This window comes from Gracilinanus agilis, chromosome 3 (genome assembly GCF_016433145.1).
Source record: "Gracilinanus agilis isolate LMUSP501 chromosome 3, AgileGrace, whole genome shotgun sequence".
Taxonomy (NCBI): Eukaryota; Metazoa; Chordata; class Mammalia; order Didelphimorphia; family Didelphidae; genus Gracilinanus; species Gracilinanus agilis.
In genome coordinates this window covers 31,984,444-32,005,921 of record NC_058132.1, presented here as the reverse complement: position 1 = coordinate 32,005,921, position 21,478 = coordinate 31,984,444, and the positions used below count along the sequence as shown (strand labels likewise).

General features: G+C 48.0%; 1 protein-coding gene across 1 annotated transcript in view; it reads left to right on the top strand.

The window, feature by feature from the left end:
• CFAP74 (cilia and flagella associated protein 74) overlaps nt 1–16,269 on the top strand; it is a 56,683-nt gene extending 40,414 nt beyond the window's left edge. Inside the window, 11 exon segments of the mRNA XM_044668643.1 lie at nt 2,549–2,813; nt 3,282–3,391; nt 3,646–3,701; nt 5,158–5,277; nt 6,616–6,771; nt 10,070–10,199; nt 11,178–11,332; nt 13,299–13,434; nt 13,836–13,960; nt 14,805–14,939; nt 15,867–16,269. Coding sequence (XP_044524578.1) covers nt 2,549–2,813; nt 3,282–3,391; nt 3,646–3,701; nt 5,158–5,277; nt 6,616–6,771; nt 10,070–10,199; nt 11,178–11,332; nt 13,299–13,434; nt 13,836–13,960; nt 14,805–14,939; nt 15,867–15,989 — 1,511 coding nt within the window. The 3' untranslated portion in view covers nt 15,990–16,269.
• The last annotated feature ends 5,209 nt before the right edge of the window (nt 16,270–21,478 follow it).

The window sequence follows — 21,478 nt, the reverse complement described above, 5'->3', positions numbered from 1 at the left end:
ATATAAATATAAATTTATATATAAATATATTTATTTTATTATTTTATACTAATTTTAATAATATATTATATGCTAATTTATATATATATTTAAATTTATATATGCATATATTATATTTTATTATATACTAATTTATATATAATGTATACTAAATTATATATAATATGTTATATACTAATTTATATATAAATATTAAAAGTATATTTATTTATATACTAATGTGCTACTACAAATTTGAGTTTTTAATTCTTCTAGCTCTGAAAGAGACAGGCTTTTCTCCCAGATTGTTTATCAAGTTCTCCGTGCACAGGAGCTGGAAGGGCCCCAACAGGATCAGAGGTCTGGCGCTGAAAGGGACTCCAGAAGTCACGGAGTCCAACCGCCTCATTTTCCATATGGGAAAAACTAAAGATCAGAAATGTTAAGCAACTTGCCCAGGGTTAAGGTAGAATTTGAATCAGTATCCCTGACTACTAGATGATACCAGCATATTTGCTGCCCAAGCAAACTCTGCACTGGAAAAAGAATGATAAGGAACCTGGGAGAACTGAAGGAATGCTTGGGAGGGAGGGCATTGAAAATGTATCAGGGGATATTGTAGCAGCAGTATTGATCAGGATTAGCTTCCACCTACCCAACATCTACTGAAGTTTAGCAGTGGCACAATCCCCAAGAATGTTTTCCATCATACTCTTAGGTGCCATGTTTGACTTTTAGCTTTCCCTTTCCCAATTGCTAAGGTGTTTCCCATTCTATAGCAAGGAAAGATTATATTAAAATATCCATGAGGGGCAGCTAGGTAGCTCAGTGGATAGAGAGCCAGGCCTGGCGATAGGAGGTCCTGGGTTCATATCTGGTCTCAGACACTGCCTAGATGTGTGACCCTGGGCAAGTCACTTAACCCTAATTGTCTAGCCCTTACCACTCTTCTGTCTTGTGACCAATACACAGTACTGAGTCTAAGACAGAAGATGGGGTTTATTTTGTTTTTTTTTTTCATCCAGGAAATAGTGATTCAAGACAGCTCAGGAGAGAACAAGATCTAGATATACAAATCAAGGCACCATCTACATTGAAATGATAGTTGAACCCATATTACTGTTATTTTGTTAATTGGTTGGCAATTCCCTTGTGAATGAGCATATATTTCTTTTTTTAATTATTTTTATTTTATTGATTAATTATGAAAACTGTTTCCATGGTTCCATGATTCATGTTCTTTCCCTCCCTCCTCTGTCCCCCTCCCATAGCCGACACGCAATTCCACTGGATTTTACAAGAGCAAATATTTCTAATGTGATCCCCAAAAGGCAATGTGAGACTCTGAGCCCAAAGGTTGCACAGGGGCCAAAATCCAGTGCTACATTCCTGCTCTTTTCCTCCCTGAGCCAAGTTATTAACAAGGAAGACAGAGAGCAAAAGTGATGTCACATCCATTTGGGGCCTCCAGAAAACCTCAGGCTAAAAGGTCCAAACTGCCTTCCTATGCAAGGTTTTTTCCCCCTTTATACTTGAACTATGGAAAACTAAAAGTCACTGGTGACACTAGAAGACAGTATCTTGGGCCATTTCCCAAAGGAACCCCCTGCCTAGAGAACTCTCTTATCTATATCCACATGGGGCAGGTCAATTGGTCTTCAGTAGTTGATTATTTGGGGTTCTAGCCCCTGCCATATGATTGGTTAGCACCTAGATAGTGATCAAGCAGAAAGGCCTCAGAATGGAGCCTTCCCATTTCATTGAGTGGTTGAGGCCAAGTTCTTGTAGAGTCATCTAACTCCTTGTTACCCCATGTGGGATTTTTGTGGCAAAAATACTGGACTGGCTTGCCATTTTCTTCTCCAGCTCATTTTATAGATAAGGAAACTGAGGCCAAAGGAGTTACGTGACTTTCCCAAGGTCACACAGCTAGTAAGTGTCTGAGGCCAGATTTGAACTCAGGAAGATGAGGCTTCCTGACTCCAGGCCTGACACTCTTTGGGCTGTGGTGCCACCTCGTTACCCCAACAAAGAGAACCAGAGTTTAAGAATAGTCACTGGAATGCCAACTCATCATGGTAGGGTGCCTTGTTGGGTACCTTTGAATTTCTTGGTTCTTCCCTTCTCCCTCACCCTCATTCAGTAAGTTCCCAAATCTTTCCATTTCTCCTTCTGCAACATCTTCGATGTCAGTCCCATTCTCCCCACTCAGTCCACCTTCTAGTTTAATCCCTTATCTCCCACCTGGACCACAGTTATAGCTTCCTTTTCCTTTGGTCTTCAGGCTCTCCCCTTGGCAATCCATAAATTTTCCTCAGCCCCAATCCCGGCCCTTATTCCCCCGTTTGAAAATCTCCAACAATTTTGTTTTGCCTCTAATTGGACAATCTTCTCATGAATCCTCACCAACTCATAGACCAGCTCTGTGGAACCGTGCCCTGAACGTACCTTAGATGGTCTTCTTTATCTCTACCCCTCTCCTTGCCTCTGTCCTCCGATCATGACCTGGAACTCCTATAGTGAGCCGTAGTGAAGTGATACCACTTCTCTTGGCTCATATGAGCCCCAGAGGCACAGAAGATAAGCCAAGGAGGCCATCCCCTGCCAGGCTCAGGGACTCTCGGAATGCAAGATATGAGGGGGAATATTCTGCAGCACTACCATGTCCTCCCCAAAATGCCTGGCTTGTTTTGTTCCAGCTCAGAAGAATACTACATTGCAAAATCCACTCTGGTGAATTCTTTCAAAAGCGAATTTACAAAATACCTTATACCGTGCATCATTGCCAGTGGAGATGTTGCCAAAAACAGAGAAGCAATGATAAAGAATTTCAGGTAGGAAATCCTGCCCATGTAGCATGCAGTGCCCAGTCCTTCCTACAAACTAAAAGGGTGGCAAGGAAAGACTGAGCTGCTGTCAGAAAACAGTTGTGGGGAAAATGCCCCAAATCTTTTCTCCCTTTTCTTTTGTGGTCCCTTGCCCCATGGGACATCAAGGTTGTCCTGCTCATTTCCAATAGACCTAATGGGGAGAAGATCAGATGCCCATCCATATAAAGCAAAAGAAATTCTGTCCACAAGAGGGTTTGGTCTTACGGGGCTTCATGAGATGGTTACTTCTCCTCAGGACTAGGGTCCTGCTCCCCCTACCTTCAGCATTCTACCCCCAAATAGCTGGAGCCTAGAGACAAGTCATTGCTTCTATAAGGGCCCGGCTAACTGGACTCCTTCTCCCCAGGGGTTTGGTAGTAGAAGTGAGAATGGAGGGATTCTAGACTCTCTGTCTCTCTCCCATCTCCCTAGTCCTCATAACACACTCTACCTGGAATTATACTGTGCCACAGTGGCTCCTGCAGTCATAGTTGCTTCCCACCAAGGGATGACCGTGTTCAACTTTGGAGAAATTGCCGTCGGTAAGATCTGACCCTGGAGCTCCCCCATCCTTACGACCTCCCCAACTTTCCTTCTTCCCACCCAGGCTGCTGTTCCCATTTGAATGGACAAATCTAGAAATCTTCCTCCTGTTCTTTAAGCAAAATGGCACATGGTGGACACTTGATGTTGACTTGACTTGGCCCCGAGGGTCTGTGCTCCCCAGACCTCGGGTAACGATCACAGTATTGGTTTGCTTTTTATTTAGTTATTTTTTTTGGTTTCTTTCTTTCAGGTCACAGAGATATCAAAAGGATCACGTTGCAGAATGTCTGCCAACACCCACTAGAAGTATCCTTCCGTAGAACCCCTGGATGGGTGCTCCCAACATGGTCTAGCTGCTGAACTGCCTTGCTTATCTGTTTTAGAAAGGGATTTTACACTGACTTCTTTTGGAGTGGGTTCAAATTCTTCCTGGGACACTTCACTACCTGTGTGACTTTGGGGAAGTCACTTAACTTCTCCATATCTGTTTTCTCCTCTGTCAAGAAGGAACTGACCTTTGAGGTCCCCCCTGCTTTAAATCTAGGGTCCTATAATCTTTCTTTCCTTGGTTGGGACCTTTTTTTTTTCTTCTAAAGCATCAAGACATGAGAAGCCTGTTAGTAGGGACAGCTAGTTGGCTCAGTGGATAGAGAGCCAGATCTGGAAACCAGAGGTTCTGGATTAAAATCTGAACTTGAACATTTCCTAACAGTGTGACCCTGGACAAGTCACTTAACCCCCAATTGCCAAGTCCTTACTGCTCTTCTTTTTTTTTATTTTTTTTTTTTTATTGATTAAGAGAATTTTTCCATGGTTACATGATTCGTGTTCTTTCCCTCCCTTCCTCCCACCCCCCTCCCATAGCCAACGAGCAATTCCACTGGGTTGTACATTTGTCATTGATCAAAACCTAGTTCCATATTTTTAATATTTGTACTAGGATGATGGTTTAGAGTCTACATCCCCAATCATATCCCCATTGACCCATGTGATCAAGCTTTTCTTCTGTGTTTCTGTTCCCACCGTTCTTTCTCTTTTTCTTTTGTGTTTTTCTTCTATGTTTCTGCTCCCACAGTTCTTTCTCTGGACTTATTGCTGCCTTGGAAACAATATTTAGTATTGATTCTGAGACAGGAGGTAAGGGTGTTTTTTTTAAAGCCTGTTGGGAAAGTCAGGAGGGTCCAATATTTGTAGTTTCATCCTTGGTCTAAGGCTCCTAAGATGCTAGGTGGTGGCAGTACGGTGGATAGAGCATTGAACCTGGAGTTAGGAAGATCTGAGTTCAAATCCAGCCTCAGATATTTACTAGCTGTTGAACCCTAGGCAAAGTTACTTAACTTCTATCTGCCTCAATTTACTCAACTGTGAAATGGGGATGATAATAGCATCTACCTTTCAGGGTTGTAGTGAGGGTCAAATGAGATATTTGTAAAGGGGCTTAGCATATTGACTAGCACACAGTAGGTGCTGTATAAATGCTTATCCCATCTGAAAAAGAGAGCAACAATAACACCTCCCAATACTGTGGGGAAGCTCAAATGAGAAAACATGCATAAAGGACTTTACAAACCTAGCTTCTGTGATAATTATCTTTTTTTTTTTTTTACCAATTACATGTAATAACAAATCTCCACATAAGTTTTCCAAAGTTCTATGATCCAAATTTTCTCCCTCCCTGTTCGGGAACCAGTAATCAATTCGATCTGGGTTACAACAGGTGATTGTCATTCGGATAATGTCTCCTTAACTGGTCTCTCCCAAGCTGGAGTTCTCCATCCCGAATCCCTTCGGTCCCTTTATCCTGCTGTGTCCTTGTCGTAGCCTTGATCCTAATCAGAAAGAAGACTTTGCAGTATCATTCTCTCCCCGAGAGAATTCCCTCGTAAGCATCTGTGGTCAAGGAGAAGAGCCCCAGTGACCTCTAGCCTATATTCAGGCAAAGTCTTGGCACCCCCATCTGAGGGAAGTACAAGGAAAGATCAGGCAGAAGACAACTACCTCTTGGGAATGGGAAAAAAGAGGGCATCGCCATTTCTGGAAGATTGAAGTCTACTTTTTCAGGGAGAAAACGGGCCATACCGTGACTTTTATTTATTTATTTATTTTTGTTTTGTTTTAAACTCTTACCTTCCATCATAGAATCACCACTATGTATTGGTTCTATGGCAGAAGAGTGGGAAGGGCTAGCCAATGAGTATGACTTTTATTTTTAACCCTTACCTTCCATCTTAGAAAGGTATTGGTTCTAAGACAGAAGAGCAGTAAAGGTTTAGTGACTTGGGGGGCAGCTGGGTAGCTCAGTGGATTGAGAGTCAGGCCTAAAGACGGGAGGTCCTAGGTTCAAATCTGGCCTCAGACACTTCCCAGCTGTGTGACCCTGGGCAAGTCACTTGACCCCCCATTGCCTACCCTTACCACTCTTCTGCCTTGGAACCAATACAGTATTGACTCCAAGACAGAAGGTAAGGGTTTAAAAAAAAAAAAAAAAGGTTTAGTGACTTGCCCAGGGTCACACAGCTAAAAAGTATCTGAGGCCACATTTGAACCCAGGATTTCCTGTCTCCAAGCCTGACTCTATCCACTGAGCCAACTAGCTGCTTCCACACTGTGACCCTTTGATTTTTTTTTTTTTTTTTTTTTTGCCTTACTGGCCTCTTAAAACCCCATACTCCTGCTGCTAGAGGAGATGGATGGGTCAGCCCAGGAAGGAAAGGAAGGCTTTGTCAAAATCCCAAGAACTAAGAGAAATCTGTATCCCTACCAGAAGCAAGCAGTGGTTCCTCCCCCCCCCCCCCCCCGGCCATATTTCTTCCTCCCATTAAGTTTTTATGGAAAAATCTCTTCCTGTAGCACTGGCTCAGCTTCTAGGGATGGAGGCCTGGGGCTGAGGCTATTGTGGAGACCCTTGCTAGAATGGTAATTGGTCTGAAGACTTGTTTATCTGTGTGGCCCCTCTCCCCACTTTTTTCTCTCCTAAGAAATGGATCAATTCATGTTGATGGCTCATCACTGAATTGTTCCTACCCTCCCGGGCATGGACTCAATGGACCAGATTCCTGTTACATGTAAAACAAGCTAGTTGGACTGAAGGAGCTCAAAGGGTTCTCCCAGAATTAGCATCGTATTAGTCCGTGATTAAAAAAGAATTCAAGACAAGACATGCTCTTAGTTGCTCTGGGTGTATCTTCTCTGCTTACTAAAGCACAACCTTTTTTTTCAGTTCTTTGAAAACCTGGAAATCATGACAAACAAGGGGACCCTCACCCTGAGCCTGCTGGGCAAAGGAGTGGCATCCACAATTGCCTGCTCTATAGAAGGAGACTTCCTGAATGTGGGATATGTTATTGCTGGAGAAAGTGCCACAATGGTATTTAAAGTAAGTTAGTTCCCCTTGGAACTATAAACCTCTTTAGGGATAGCCATGATCTGATTTTGGTGTTCAGTCATTTCAGTTGTGTCTGGCTCTTCATGACCCCATCTGGGGTTTTCTCAGTAAAGACACGGGAATGGTTTACCATTTCCTTCTCCAGCTCATTTTACAGATAAGGAAGCACTGAGGCAAATAGAGTTAAATGACTTACCCAAGGTCACACCGCTACCAGATTTGAACTCGGGAAGATTAGTCTTTCTGACTTCAAACCCAATTCTCTATCCACTGCACCACCTAGCTGCCTTTATGGTCCCATTAGATGACCAGTCCTCATAAGATGCCAGCCAACAAATCCAAGTGGGTATTGACCTTTCCTTAGGACTTGAACCCATTCCTATGCCTATTTTGTAGTAATTACTTTATCCATAAAAATAAAAAAAAAAAGCAAGAAAGGGAGCTGCTAGGTGGCTTAGGGGATTGAGAACCAGGTTAGAGGAGTCTTGGGTTCAAATTTGACCTCAAACACTTCCTATGAGGAAGTCACTAAATTCCCATTGCCTAGCCCTTACTACTATTCTGCCTTGGAACCAATACCTAGTATTTACTCTAAGATGGGAAGTAAAGGGTTAAAAAAAAAAAAAAAGGATCCACTAAATGGCAAACCCCTCCAGCCTCCTTGCCAAGAAAACTCCAAGAAGAGTCAGATACAACTCAATGACCGAACAGCAACTAAGGCAGAGAAGGCCTAAACATTCAAAAGCAGGATGCTAGCCATGCCCAGAGATCGTTACGGTCAGACCTCTGTCTTTGAGGGTCTGGAGGGTGTCAGAGCAGAATGGATGGTAAGGACTGGTGACCTTCTGTCTTGCCACAAGGGGGCAATAGCTGATGACTCCCAACTCATCCAAGTGGTCCACCATTTTGCTCTTTCCAGGATGGGGAGTGGGAAGGGAAAGAAAACCCGGCAGGGCTCTCTCCCTCCTTTCCATCATTCATTTTTGGTATTTGGTGCTCCTTACATGAAGCAGTTCAATTCAATGAACAATTCAAGTCCCCAAAGATCTGAATACACTAAGACAGAAAGGAAAGTCCCTGCCCTCAAGAAGGAAAGACCACACACACAGGCATGCACACACATCAATGTACATAGGAACATAATACAAGGTCACTGAAGTCAGGAAAGACCCTCACTAGCAACTGCGGACCCAAGAAGCCCTTCCTTAGCTGAACCTCAAAGGAAACTAAAGATTCTCTCAGACAGAGCTGAGGAAGAGGCCGGCATTCCCAAGATGGAGGGAAGCTTACCAAAATGCACAGAAACAGGAAATGGACTTCCAAATTCAGGAATCAGAAGGTCAGCCACTTTATCTGGAATACAGAATGCATGAATTGGAGAAAAGAAAGACTAGAAAAGAACAACAGAGTCCGATTGTGCAGGCTCTTAAATGGCAGATTGGGCTATTTTGTATTCAAGAGGCAATGGGGAGCCATGGGAACGACACATACCCTGAAGCAGATTATTTGGCCACTGGGTGGAAAAGAAATGCCAAGGGAATTGGCTGGAAATGCAGAGCAGGAGACTATTCCAATAGTGTGGTTCTGGACTAGGATCATGGTCCTGTAAGAGGAGAGAAGAGAAGAGGTTTAAGACTTGTTATAGAGATAGCATCAACCGAACTTGGCAACTGACAATGAGATCTGTGAAGAAAGGGAGAGCTGAGGCTCAGTTGAGTGTTATAAATCTAGTGCCTGCAGCAGAAAAAGAGAAGTTATGGGGGGATGATGAATTCCACTTTGGGTACATTGGGTACAAAATGCCAATAGGATATTCATTGGAGATTCAAGACGAGTTCAGGACAGGTAGATATGTGTGAGAGAGAGACAGAGACAGAGACAGAGAGGGATGGATGGATGGATAGATAGATGGATAGATAGATAGATAGATAGATTATATATAGATAGATGAGAGATAGATAGATAGATGTAGATAGATGTAGATAGATAGATAGATAGATGTAGATAGATGTAGATAGATAGATAGATAGATAGATAGATAGATAGATAGATAGATAGATAGATAGATAATATATAGATAGATGATAGATAGATAGATAGACAGAGATAGATAGATAGAGGTAGATAGATGATAGATAGATAGATGATATAGATAGATAGATAGATAGAAGATCAATAGAGATAGATAGATGATATAGATAGATATAGATAGATAGATAGATAGATAGATAGATAGATAGAAGATCAATAGAGATAGATAGATGATAGATAGATAGATAGATAGATAGATAGATAGATAGATAGATAGATAGATAGATGCATGGATGGATGGATGGATGGATAGATGGATGGATGGATAGATGGATAGATGGAAAGAGGGAGGGATGGATGGATGAATAGATAGATAGATAGATAGATAGATAGATAGATAGATAGATAGATAGATAGATAGATAGATAGATAGACAGACAGGGGGAAAGAGATGGACAGATGGATGGATGGATGGATGGATGGATAGATGGATGGATGGATAGATGGATGGATGGATGGATGGATGGATGGATGGATGGATGGATGGATGGACAGATGGATAGACAGACAGACAGACAGACAGATAGATAGGTAGATGGAGATGGATGATAGAAATGGAGAGAGATGGATAGAAAGATGAGATGAAAAGGGAAAGTTTGGGAATCATTTACATAGAAATAGTAAGAACAGATAAGGTCACCAAGGGAGGAAAGAATGGGATATCTATGTAAAAATTTGAACTGTTTCATGTATGTGAGTGTGCCCCCTCAGCTAGCCTATAAGCGCCTCAAGGGTAGGTAGGTTACACACTCATTTGGTGCTCCCTAAGTGTTTGAATGAATGATGCTGGCAGTGGTCCTCCCAGATGGAGCTCATCCCAGCCTTTTAGACTGCAATATTTTATTCTGTAGCGTTAGCAGGACCTTGAGCTGGCACAGAGAGGTTTTCAATCTGGAGATATCCAGTTCCTTTGATGGAAAGGGATGGCGTACCCAGACCAGATATTTCTGCCACACAGCAGCTTTACTCTGTTAAAATGGGGGGGGGGGGTGAAGTTACAAAACCCTCAAAAAGTCTTGATCATTCACAAAAATTGCCTCAAAGCCCCACTCCCCAGCCTCCTGCTTCTCTGCTGGACCAGCTATTCCTTCTGGGCCGCCAGTCATTTAGAGATGCTGGATGGCTCTCCTGGGGGGCTTCTGCCCTGCTGGGTGACAGACAGGAGGAAGGATTGAGTCCAATCTCTGTTTTCTTAAAGCTTCAGAACAACTCAACGCTCCCAATCAAATTCTCGCTCTTACTGGAGAGCCTCTCCCTGATGAGAATCAAGGAGCAGCAGCAAATACCAAGTTTTGTCGATAACACAGCAACAAGGACCAACATCGTTGGTAAATACTGATTTACGTAATATCGCTGGAGCATCCCATCTCTGTTAGGTTACTTCCAGAAAGGAAGAATTTGGACCTGGTTGGAAATCCTGACTGAGATAACAGCAGGGAGGGCTTAAGGAGGGGTGGCAAAGAGCCCTAGATCAGAGGGAGTCAATCAACCTGAGTCCTAGTCTAGGGCCTGCCATGAATTTCCCTTAAAATTTTTTTGTCTTTTTTTTTTTTTAAACCCTTAACTTCTGTGTATTGTCTCATAGGTGGAAGAGTGGTAAGGGTGGGCAATGGGGGTCAAGTGACTTGCCCAGGGTCACACAGCAGGGAAGTGTCTGAGGCCGGATTTGAACCCAGGACCTCCCGTCTCTAGGTCTGGCTCTCAATCCACTGAGCTACCCAGCTGCCCCTTACCCATATAATCTTGAGCAAGCCTATTTTCCTTTAAGCAACTGTTTCCTCTTCTGAAAAAGAAGTTGGACTAGACACTCTCCAGGGCTCCTTCCATCTCTGCTCTAGGGCAGTCTAGTCTAGTGGAAATCTCCCCATGAGACCACGGGGGAATCATGTAACCTCCCTAGGTCTCAATTTCTCCCTGGGAAAAACAAAAGGGGGTTGGACTAGATGACCTCTAAGGAGCCTCCCTAACTCTAAAGCTATGATCTTATGAGATGTAAAGGTGGGCAAGGATTGCTACCCCCTACTAAGTGGATATTGCTTTTTTGGTGATCAAATATGAATCCATCTCTTGTCAGCCCTGGGGGAGAACAAGAGAGAGGTCAGCTCTCCAGTCATTTCTTCCATGGAACTGGAAACTCCCAGTGACCCAGCCACTGAGCCATCGTGGCTCATAAACTGAGCAGAAATCCCAGCTTTGAAGGGGAAAAAGAATCATAAACTTGGGCTGGGGGGAGAGAGGAAAGGAAGACTGGTCTGCCCTCTGAGGCAGCTCTGTGCTCTCGGATTCTCCCTGTCCGTGCCCTGCAGGCACCCAGAACTACAGCGGGCAGAGTGTGTTCAGTGTCTCCCCGATAGAAGGAACGATCGAACCAGGGAAGACTCAGGACTGTACCCTGACCTTCAGCCCGGACCACGAGAGCCTTTACTACTCGGACAAGCTGCAGGTGGTGTTGTTCAATAAGGTACAGACCGGCCATCCTGCCCGGCAGCCTCCGCTCCGGCTCTGCTCTTGCCCTAATGCTTTCCCTAGGGCAGCAAGGGCACCGATCTCCCCCTGGCGAGACCGAACCCGACTTCCCCAACGAGGAGAGGGCAGGGGAGGGGAAAGGCCACCCGAGAGCCGAATGTCTGACCCCTCGTCCTCTTGGCTTTAAAGAAAGAACTGGGTATCGGGGAGCAGGCTCCATCATCCAGGGCACCGGTGCCTGGTAGAGCTTGAATGGCTGAGGGGCTGGCACCCAGCCGGCTCTGTTCAGCATTGGCTGGTGCAGTGACAAGCGTCATGCCTGGCCCATAGCTGACTGAGAATGTGGAACCCAGGAGCCAAGGAAGGCAGGGGCTGTGGGCTTCCTCCTTGCTCAGAAGAACAGAAAAGCAGGCTCCTCCATAGAAGAATTGTCCTTGTCACTGGGTTTTCTTGTGGCTAATTTCAACTATTTAGTGCCACAGATAGAGCAAGGAACGGAAGTCAGGAAGCCCTGAGTTCAAATCCTATTTTAAATGCTTTCTAGGCAAGTCATTTTCTCAGCCTCAGTTTCCCCAATGACACTTATAATTGTTGTTCTTCAGTGCATAGAGCATCAGGCCTGGAGTCCAGAGAACCTAGACTTAAATCTGGCCATAGACACGTCCTAGTTGTGTGACCCTGAACAAGTCACTTTACCCTGTTTGCCTAGCCTTCAACCTTCTGCCCCAGAGTGTTACCAAGTCATAAAGTGAGAGTTTAAAAATATTAACAATAGAATTTGTTGTTCAGGTGCTTTGGCAAATATTTGGGCTTTTTTTTTAAAACTCTTACCTTCTGTCTTAGACTGGAAGAGTTAGGTAATCTGGGTTAAGTGACTTTCACAGGGTCACCCAGCTAGGAAGCATTTGTCCAGTCATTTTCAATCATGTCTGACTCTTCTTGACCTCTTGTGGGCTTTTCTTGGCAAAGATACTGGAGTGGTCTGCCATTTCCTTCTCTGGTTTATTTTATAAAGGAGGAAACTGAGGCAAACCAGTTGAGTCTGACTCTTCTTGACCTCTTGTGGGCTTTTCTTGGCAAAGATACTGGGGTGGTCTGCCATTTCCTTCTCTGGTTTATTTTATAAAGGAGGAAACTGAGGTAAATAGGGTGAAGGGACTTGCCCAGGGTCACACAGCTAGTACGTGTCTAAAGCCAGATTTGAACTTGGGAAGACGAGTCTTCCTGACTCCAGACCTAGGACTCCATCTACTGTGCTACCCAGCTGCTGCTCATAATAACACAGGACTGTCGTGAGGACCAGATGAGATTCCATATGGAATGTGCTTTGCCAGCCTATAAGCAGTCTATAAGTATTATTATTAATTGGGCGCAGCTGGCATCATCACAGACCTGTCCCCCAGGAGCAAGGCCCCAAGCAAACACCGGAGCCCCTGGAATAGGGTCTGTGCAAAGGAATGAGATTTCCCGTGTTTCTAGACTTCTCTCAGCTTAGAGGAACCCCGACATGGTTGAGCGGCCTTTGGTGATGTTGGGGAGCCTGGATTCCAGTCTCCCTCCTCCCCGACCCGTTCCCCACAAGAGGGAACCAACCCCACCTAGACTTTGGAAGCCTGGCCCCCTCCCCAGAGACCACAGAGCAGCAGTGCCACCTTCTGGGTCTTCGTGAAGCCTGGGGGGGGGGTGGCAAGGGAGCCCCTCTTGGTCCTCGGCCCCGGCATTGCTTGGGGGCACACATTGTGGCCAGGCCTCGTGGGGAGATTGTGAGGCTGCCGACCATCTGCTCCCCACCTCGGGCTAGGCTCGGGCCTCTCTCACAGAGGAGCCAAATGGCGCCCATCCGCGTGGGCTGTGGCTGCTTTTCACGGACACCCATGAGCCCTGGGAGAGGGGACGGTGGGACAGCTGAGAGGATCACGAGCATGCTGGTGACAGGGCCGCTGCCCTTCCTCTCGTCCCAGAAAATCTCCCAAGAGATTCTCTTGAAAGGGGCCGCCAGGGAACACATGATGTTTGTGGAAGGAGGGGACCTGCTGGATGTGGCTGTGGAGTCCCTGGCTGTCATCCCTCCTTTGTCCGAGGAAGAAATAAAGGAAGGTGAGTGACCGCCTCTTTCAGCCAGGCAGCAGGGCTCTGCCCTTCCCTTCCCTCCCTCTCCTGCTCCCATTTCTGCCCAGCCTGCCCCAGGCTCTTGGGCTCCGGGTCAGATTTCCAGTCAAGGAACCAGAAGCCGGGCCGCTTTGTGCCAGGAGCAGGAAATCTGTGCTCCGTAAACCCTTCTACGCCACCCAGTCGCCTCGGGTGTCCTCCTCTTGGAAAGAGCTGGAGACGCCTGGCTCCCTTCGTCCTGCCAGATGTCGGGGGGTTTCCTGGAGGTTTGGGGCGGGGGCTCTGCCCGTGCCCCTTCCTCACTGCCCAAGCCCACCTCCCCCACAGGGAGGAGCGGGGAAGCCCCTCCATCCCCCCGGTGACCGGGCCACCGTCCCCCTCTCTAGGAGCCGAAGTGAACAAAGCCATCATCCTGACCCTGGAATACAAACAGATGGATTCTTCTGCAAGCATCCCTGCCACCCGGGAGCTGCAAGTGGGGTGCATCCGCACCAACCAGCCCACGCAGAGAAGGGTAGCGTGCCCGCCCTGTCACCCAAGGCCCAGGGCCGCCTTCCCAGGCCCCCAGCCCCCGCGCAGTCTGGCCTAGGGCTGACCTCCTCTCAGTGTCGTGTGGCCTCCATTCATTTCATAATGGAAAGAAATACTCCTTTTAGAAGAGTGTAAACCAAGCTAGACCTTTTCCCCATCCAGATTTGCCCCTTTTCTATGGAATTTTCTTTGGGGCTTTGGACAAAGGGGACCCTCCCCACCCAAGGGTGAGCTCAGCCTTTGGGCTGGTCCTTCATCCCCAAAAACCAGAGCAGGAATCGTGTCCTCAGATCTCTCTCCCCAAAGGCATCAAATTGTCAGGAAGGCCCGGCCTTCTCCCCCATTCTCCTTCCACGCAGCTCAGGGTCAGCCTCTTTCCTGGGCCCTCTTGGATAGCCCCTCCGCAGGTCCCTTATCATCCACAGGCCCCCAAAGGCCCCCAGCCTTGTCCGATAGGGCAACCGAGTAACTGTGGATTGAACAGAACTGGTTGTACCCATGGAAACTCCTGAACATAAAGGCCCGGGGAGAAGAAGGGGCTTTTGGGGGGCAGAGGGAAGGAGAGGGGCGCCCCGGGCCTCAAAGGAGGAAAGCCGCATCTGCCCTCCAAGGAAAATAAACGTCCAAGGCCAGGCTCGAGCCCCCATCCCCGGCCCCACGGCGAGGTAGAGTGGGGGTACGGCATCGAGGCCCTGACTTCCCAAGCGGCAGGGCTGCCGGCATCAGGGCAGACGCCGAGGGGCGAGCGTCCAAGCCGGGGGGAGCAGGACCCCCCCCAGGAGACAAAGGCCAGGCCTTGGCCGTGAGAGTTCTCCTTGTTTCCACAGAACATCGAATTCAGCATGGAAAGCAGCTACCTTCTGCAGCATAAAGGCTTCACGGTGGAGCCCACCCGAGGAATGGTGGAGCGCGGCCAGACGAAGACCATCAAAGTGTCGTGGGTGCCCATGGCGGACTTCGACGTAGGTGGCCTCGCCTGCTGCTGGGGCTGCTCTCATTCTCTCTGTTGATCCAGGAGCCAGTCAGGGCGGCTCTCCTCCCTCCTCTTCCTGCCTCTTCTCCCTGCTGCTTTCCAGACGGGGCAGCCGCCTCCCTGCCCGAGCCCAGCCGGACCCAAAGCAGCCTTTGCCCCAGCAGAATTCAGGGCGTAAAAGCCCGGAGCGGCCGAGCAGAGCGCCCTGGCCCAGGCGGTCACTGTCGCTCTGGGAGCTGAGCTGGAGGCCGGCTCTCGGGCTGGCCTCCTGCTTGGGAAAGGCAGGGTTTCTAGAGGTTCTGCCCGTGCCCGGAGGGCCCCGGGCTGGCACCCAGGCTCAGCCACCAGAACAACTCACAATGTCGCAACCAGCCAAGAAAAAGAATCCTATAACCACACCGCACGGGCTGAATGAGTTTAAGGGGAAAACCCCAAGACAGTGCTGTGGGGTGGAGAGAGTTGGAATCCAAAGGCTTTGCCGCTTATTTCCTCTGTCTGAACCTGGGCCTCAGTTTCCTAATCTGTAAAATGAGGTCAGACTCAACAGCCTTGGAGTTTCTTCTAGCTCAAGATCTGGGATCTGCCATCTTCCATGTTCAGTACCGAGGAAAGGAAGCCACTGCTGAGGCTATTCCTAAAGAATCAATCATGATAACAGCAGTGCATCCAGGTGGCTCCGTGGAGGAGGAAACCTCCTCTTCCTGAGTTCCAGTCTGGCCTCAGACACTTCCTAGCTGTATGACCCTGGACAAGTCACTTAATCCCCATTGCCTGGCCCTTGCCACATTTCTGCCTTGAACCGATGCACAGTATTGATTATAAAATGGAAGATGGGGATTTTTTGTTGAATGATCTTTGGTTTCTCCAGCCGAAGAGCAGAAGCTCAAACTCGCTTCTCCTTTTGCCTCTCTTGCAGCCTGATCAACCACTTGTGACCACCAGCCTCCTGGTGGTCCGGGGAGACGTGAAGGAGACCTACAGGATCGTCTTCATCGCCCGCGTGGTCTCCGAGTGGCTTCTGGGTGATATACCCACCTAGAAACGTAGGTGCCGCCAGGGCCCCCAAGGCTCCCCCACCCGGAGATGAAGAGCCAGCAGCAGCCAGGAGGTGCCCACAGGAACCCTGGACCCGCCCCTAGTAGCCTTAGACAGTGACTCCCCTGGAGTTCTCCCCACAGGCCCTTCTTTTGACAGATGCAGCTTCCGATGCCCACTGGGGAACCGTCCCTGAATCAGGAGCCGCCATCCAGCCCCACCGTTACTCTCCCTCCCCGTCTTTGCTTTGGAGATCAGAACCTCCATTAAAAAAACCAAAATGGCCACAAGTTCTCTGCTGATTTGATGTGCCCTTCTGTGTCGGAGCTTTGGGCAGCACTGAGGGGAAAGGGCCCGCTTTGGTCTTGGTGGCGTGGGAAGTTAATGCCCATTGAGCAGAACCCTTCCCAACTTCCCCTGCCGCTGCCCACCTTCCTGAAAGAGGAAACCTCGGGGACACCAGTTACGCCCGGGTGCTTGGAGCCGCTGGAACAGCAGGAGAGGGCGTAGAGAGCCGAGTCCAGCACCCAGGAAAACCGACCAGAACCACCGGCGGACCTGCCTCTCCAGCCCCTGGGCCAGGCATGACTGATCAGACAGGATGCTAAGAAGAGAATGGCGAGAGATGGGAACCTGGGCTTTATTGGGCAAGCCACGAGCACTTAATAAACTCTCAAATCCAGCCTCCATGCAGCTGTTAAACTTTTCTAAAGCCAAAGTCTGACCAAGTCACCCCCTCCCCAATAAACTCCAATGGCTCCCTATTACCTATAGGATCAAATATAAGAGCCTCTGTTTGGCATCCAAAGTCTTCTCTAACCTGGCCCCTTCCTACCTTTCCAGTTTTGTTTTTAACCCTTACTTTTTGCCTTAGAATCGATCCCAAATGTCAGTTCCAAGGTAGAAGATAAGGGCTAGGCAAGTAGGGTTAGGTGACTTGCCCAAGGTCACACAGCTAGGAAATGTCTGAATCCAGATTTGAAACCAGGATCTCCCATCTCCAGGCCAGGCAACTGAGCCACCTAGCTACCCTCCTTTCCAGTCTTCTTAAACCTCACTCCTCACCATATGCTCTTTGCTCCAGGGACGCTGGCTTCTTGGCTGCTCATCAAACACCCCAAGTTCGTCTCTCAACTCCTAAGCATTTTTCCTGGCTGTCCCCCGTGCATCATCCCTCCTCTCTAACTCCTGGCTTCCCTGGCTTCCTTCAAGTGTCCCCTCCTACAAGAAGCCTTTCCCATTCCTCCCACAGAGGCTCCCCCCATTTTGTCCTTTAGATATCTTGTTTGCACAGTTGTTCATCATGTTTCCTCAGTGATTCCCAAACTTTTTTGGCCTACTTCCCCCTTTCCAGAAAAAATATTACTTAGCACCTCTAGAAATTATGCAACTATTTATTGAACTCAGAATAGAATGTAATACAAAAAAAGTGTGGCCATCACCGCCTCCTTTGGATCGCTGCAGCACCCACCAGGGGGCAGTAGCGCCCACTTTGGCAATCACTGCCTTAGACTGTCTTTTGCCTTTCTTTGTAGCCCCGGCACTTAGCACAGAGCCTGACAGATTGTTGTCATGGAGTGGTTTTCAGTTGTGGGTGACTCTTTGCCATTCCTTTTGTATTTGTTTGGGTTTTTGTTTTTGTTTTTGTTTTTTTTTTTGGCAAAGATACTGAAGTAGTTTGCCATTTCCTTCTCTAGCTCATTTTACAAGGGAGGAAACTGAGGCAAACAAGGTTAAGTGACTTGTTCAAGGCCCTCACCTTCTGTCTTAGAATCAATGCTAAGTATCAGTTCCAGTGCAAAAGAACAGAAAGGGTAGGCAATGGGGGTTAAATGCTAAGAAGTATCTGTGGCTAGATTTGAACTCGGGTCTTCCTGACTCTTAAGTCCAGGGCTCTATCTACTGCCCCACCTAGCTGACCAACACTTACTCAATGCTGGTTGACTGCCTAGAGACAACTAGATGGAAAAAGCTGGGATTGGAGTCAGGAAGATCTAAATTTGAATCCTGCCTCAGCTTCTAGATCTGTGACCTTAAGCAAGTCCTTCAGTAAGCATTAAGTGTCTACCATATACACTAATAAGTAATTAACCTCTCTCCACCTCAGTTTATCCATATGTAAGACAGGAACAACAATAGCACCTAGCTCCCGGGGTCATAAGGATTAAAGATTATATTTGTAAAGTTCTTTCCCAATCACAAAATACATTTATATAATTTATTAAGGCTATACAAAAATCTTCAACAAAAGGGTCCCCTACGAGCAGCTAGATCCTGGATCAGTGGAGGTCCTGGGTTCAAATCTGTTCTCGGGTACTTCCTAGCTATATGACCTTGGACAAGTCACTTAGCCCTCATTGCCTGGCCCTTTCTGATCTTCTGACTTAGAACCAATACATAGTATTGATTCTCAGATGGAAGGTAAAGGTGGTGGTGGTTTTAATGGGTCCCCTAGGGGCAGTAAGGTGGTTCAGTGCATAGAGAGCCAGGCCTGGAAACAGAAGGTCCTGGGTTCAAATACAGCCTCAGATACTTCCCAGCTGTGATGGGAAATCCTGGGTTCCAATCTGACCTCAGATACTTTCTCGCTGTATGACCCTGGGCAAGTCACTTAGCCCTCTTTGCCTGGCCCTTTTTGATCTTCTATCTTGGAACCAATACACAACATTGATTCTAATATTGAAGATAAAACTTATTGGGGGTTTTTTGGACAATTCAGTGGATAGAGAGCCAGGGCTGGAGCAGAAGGTCCTGGGTTCAAATCTGAACTCAGATATTTCCCAGCTCTCTGACCTGGACAAGTCACCTAAACCCCCTTGCCTTGCTCTTGCCACTCTTCTGCCTTAGAACCGCTACCAAGTCCGAAGCTAAGGGTTAAAAAACCAGACCACCAGGCTCCCCTACCCTCGAGGAGGGACCCTTCTACTGGGCCGAGAGCTCAGTGGGCTCCGCGATTGGGCGCTGGTGTCATTGCTGACAGCCCCCCATCCCCACCCCGGGCTGCAGCTTCCCTAGGCTGGGCTGCTGGGCCGGGATTCTAGCCCCACCTTGGAGCAAAGGGAGATCAGATTAGCAGCAGCTCGCGCCCAGCCCAGGAAAAGCACACAAACATTATCTCCAGCTTCCAGGGCATCGGCACAGACAGATACCTGGCTGTGAAGTTGTTTAATTTTCCACTGGCTAGGAAAAGTCCTCCAGGAGATTGGCTTGGAATGTGGCCCCTCCCAGCTCCCTTCTCCCCCTGCCACCCGCCCAGCGCCTGCAGCTGTTCCCAGGGACTTGGGATGTTCCTTTGTCCCTTTAATGATAGCAGAGCCTCTTGGGGTCAAGATGCCCCACAGCTCCCCACTGACTAGATCTCTCCTTCTCCCTGAGGGCCCTTCTGCTTCTTTGGCTCCAGGCTGCCAACACCTGCCATTGGGGCAGATATTAGGCGGGACCAAACCAGATTGACCCCCCTCACCTGGTCCTGGCACCCCTTCAGAAGCCCCATTGGGCTGCCAACTCTAGCGGTGAGTGCCCGCCAATGAGGCGAGGCACTGGAGATGTGGTAAGCCCACCAGCGAAGGGAAGGACTTGGCTCCATATGATGGAAAGTCATGCCGGGGCAGCTAGAAGACAGAAAGACTCATTTTTTGGACCCCAACTCTAGCCTCAGATGCGTGACCTTGGGCAAGTCACTTAACCCTGTTTGCCTTTTTTTAAAAAGTCATTCCACTCTGCTCCTATACTCTGACAATTGGGGGTGGGGGGCACCTCACACCAACCAGAAGGAGAAAGGGATGTGCTACCTCATCTTTGGAGGTGGAGTGTGCAGTGAAGAGGACTCTGTATTTGAATCCTGGCTCTGCCATGTAGTAGCTATGTGGCTGTGAACAAGTCATCTCCCTCTCTGGGCCTCAGTTTCCTTCCATGTAAAACAAAGGTTTTGCCAATGAACTCTAACATGGGGGAGTTATACCTGTGGGACCCTGGGCAAGTCTCTTCCTCTAACCCCTCTATCAATAGGTGGGGGACCTTGAGGAAATCAGTGTTATAGACCCCGGATCTGAAGACAGAGGACCCAGTTTCAAATCTCTACTCTGCCACTATCTGTATGATATTGGTCAAGTCAATCTTCAAGAACTTTAAAATGATGGAGCTAAACTAGCCAAACTCAAAGGTCCCTTCCAGCTCTAAATCCTTTGAGCTGAGTGCTTTTCATCTCTCTCAGCCTCAGTCTCCTCCTCTGAAAGATGGGCATCCCTCATAGAGCTTTTTATTTTAAAACCATTATCTTTTGTCTTAGAATCGATACTGTCAGCTCTAAGGCAGAAGAGTGGTAAGGGCTAGGCAATGGGGGTTAAGTGACTTGCCCAGGGTCACACAGCTGGGAAGCATCTGAGGCCACATTTGAACCCAGGACTGTCCATTTCCAGGCCTGGCTCTCCATCTAGGTAGCCCTCCATAGGGCTTTGACGAAGATCCAGAAATAGAAAAGGCCTCGTTAGCTACCTGTAAAGTAGAGAGTGTTCAAGTGTGGGAAGTGGAGGTCTTCCAGTGACCGAAGAGCATAGAATGAGGAGGAGGTCCTGGCCTTCAATCCTGGCTATGATTCTTCTTAGCTATGTGACCCTGGACAAGTCACCCTCTCTGATTTTGAATCTTTATCTCTAAAATGCATTAATAATCCCTAGGATTTTGTGCTGAAAGGAACAATAGAGCTCCCTCGTATTGAGGAGGGCACCCCGAGCCCCACGGGATGGATGGCCAGGGCCTCGCTGGGGTCCAGAGCGGAGATTCAGGACTCTGTTCATTGGCTCGCGCCAGGCCTGAAAGAAATCAGCCTCAAAGAGCCCCCAAAGACTGAAGCCCCAGGACAGCTCCTGAATCTCCCTGGCACAGAGCTTCTTCTGCCTTCGCCTCTTGGACCAGCCCCTCCACCTCCCTCTCTGGCCTCAAAGTGCAACCTGAGCCTGGCAGTAACTCCCTACACATGGGAGGTTTCGTCAGGTGCTGAGGCCCCATGAATGGCCATTCTGTCCAGAGTCCTATTTACCCAGCTCACACAGTGGAAATACAATTGTGTGCCCAGGGGCACCCCACGCCCAGGGCCCCTCCCATTGCCCTGCCTGTGACTGATGAGGGTGGGAGAGGAAGCAGGGACCAGAATGCAGCTGCATATGCCTGGGATCTCCCAGGTGTGACCTGTGCCCAGGAGCGAATAGGACTGGAGAGGCTTGGGCCAGAGGATGGAGACTCCCCAGAGTTGGTGGCAGCAGAATCCTGAGCCTTGCGGCTTCTCAAGAGCAGGCTCTAGTCTGTTTTTCATCTTGGTATGCCCAGCAGAAATCTCTCTGTCTCTCTGTCACTCTGTGTCTCTGTCTCTGACTCTCTCTGTCTTCCTCCCTCCTCTCTTTCTCTCTATCTGTGTCTCTCTGTTTTACTCCCTCCTTCTCTTCTTCTCTCTCTCTCTCTCTCTCTCTCTCTCTCTCTCTCTCTCTCTCTCTCTCT